The sequence below is a fragment of the Echinops telfairi genome, unplaced genomic scaffold (assembly GCF_000313985.2).
Source record: "Echinops telfairi isolate 266 unplaced genomic scaffold, ASM31398v2 ScPeMD7_655;HRSCAF=1070, whole genome shotgun sequence".
NCBI lineage: Eukaryota > Metazoa > Chordata > Mammalia > Afrosoricida > Tenrecidae > Echinops > Echinops telfairi.
In genome coordinates this window covers 25,702,002-25,703,750 of record NW_022104553.1, presented here as the reverse complement: position 1 = coordinate 25,703,750, position 1,749 = coordinate 25,702,002, and the positions used below count along the sequence as shown (strand labels likewise).

Below are 1,749 nucleotides of genomic sequence, written 5' to 3'. Positions count from 1 at the left end.
AGGCCTTCACGGCTTCCTCTGTATGTGTCTTTGCCTTGATGTCTCCTGCGAGGATGGTGGCAATCTCGCCCTGCATGAAGGCCCAGGGGACGGAGGAGCCCACGAGTGGGCACTTGTCGCCACTTGGGCAGTACACCTCACCCGCTGGGCCCTGCGCTTTGATGAACTCCCGCGAGCAGGGGAAGCAGAACTTGTGTCCGGGCACCGAGGGGCACTGGACGAAGTGGGTGTCTTCTAGCCGCTCCCGGCACAGGGTGCAGCACAGGGGGGCTCCAGGGGTGGCCCCGCTGCTGCTGCTCCCACCCCCACTCACAGCTTCAGCCCCTGCCGTGGGGCTGACTTCGGCCTCACCATTGCGTGACACCAGCCGGTGTTGGGCCGGCGGCTGGGCCGTGGAGGAGGCGGCAGGGCTGGCACCGCCGGCCCGCCCAGGTCCCCCACCTCCACCAGGGTCCTTGGGTGAGTGGCCCAGGGCCTCGGCCACATTCTTCAGGGCAGCGATGGGTGAGGGTACACCTGGGGTGTCGGCGGAGTATGGACCACCGGGCGCCACCCAGTGCCGCTGCTGCTGTTCCTCAGTGGTCAGCTTCCCAGCTGCCTCGCCCTCGGGCTCCGGGGATGCCTTCCGGCGCCGGGGTGTGGGCGCCAGGTTCCTGGATGGGGCACGAGGGGGTGGCCCACACAGGGCTGCAGGGGCCGGCTCTGGGTACTGCTGCGGCAGGGCCTCGGCTGGTGCCGGTTCCCGGAAGCTGCGGACCCCGTCGGTGAGTAGCTCGCCTAGCTGGCGCCATTCCCCAGAGCCGTGCCGGCGCTCATATTCCAGGTACTTGAAGCCGGAGGAGGCCAGGGCTTTGCCTGGCTCGCGCAGCGCATCATGGAACATCTGTCGCGCCACGGCGAGGACTCCCGCGTAGACGTTGCCCGATCCACACGGATACTCAGTGAAGAGCTTCAGCTCAAACTCATAGCCCGGAGGGCGGGCAGCAGCATCGAAGGCGAACACGCGCCCGACCAGCCCGTGATCCTTTTTGAAGCGGACGTTGAAGGGGGCGCAGGCGGACAGCGCCAGCAGCTGTTCACGCACGGCTTTGGGGCGTCCGTGCCATTCCTCTGCTCGGCCCCGCATGGCCTCGTTCAGTTCGGCCAGACAGTCCGCATTCCTTTGCTGCTTCTCCTTCTCAAACTCGGAGCCAAAGGTTGGGCGGGCGGGACTCAAGCCGGGGGCCAGCGTCAGACCTCGGCTTCCCAGGCCGGACACCGCTGCTGCCAGTAGCCCGGGAGGCACCAAACCGGGCATGGTGCCAAGCAGAGCCCTTCGCGCCCCCTCGGCCACAGCCTCCTCTCGGCCCAAGCCGTTGGCCAGGCGGGACCCCAGAGTGTACTCCAGGGCGGGCGAGGGCAGTGGGAGGCGGCCAGACGAGGTGGCTCGGTCATAGCGGTCCTGGCCCGAGACGCTGCCTCCCGTGCCCGACGGCTGGGGCTGGGCCTGCGGAGGCGGGAGCTGGGGCCCCTGCGCGGCGGCTGCAGCCAGGTCCTTGGTGGACGGGTGCTTGGGGGCCGGGGGCCCGGGCGAGCGGCCCTCGGGGAGCACGTGGCTGCGCTTGAGCTGGCGGGCAGCGTCGATGAGCAGCTCGATGCGGTCCGCGCCCTCGAAGTTCACGCACCCGCGACACACGGCCTCGCTGAAGTCCCACACCATGGCCCAAGGCATCTTGGGCAGGTCGCACAGGTAGCACCATTGGCGACGGG

At 69.0% G+C, this 1,749-nt stretch overlaps 1 protein-coding gene across 1 annotated transcript in view; it reads right to left on the bottom strand.

Moving 5' to 3' along the window:
- IRF2BP1 (interferon regulatory factor 2 binding protein 1) overlaps nucleotides 1-1,749 on the bottom strand; it is an 18,786-nt gene that overhangs the window by 6,998 nt on the left and 10,039 nt on the right. Inside the window, exon 4 of the mRNA XM_013006623.2 lies at nucleotides 5-1,747. Coding sequence (XP_012862077.2) covers nucleotides 5-1,747 — 1,743 coding nt within the window. The remainder of the gene's footprint in view (nucleotides 1-4; nucleotides 1,748-1,749) is intronic.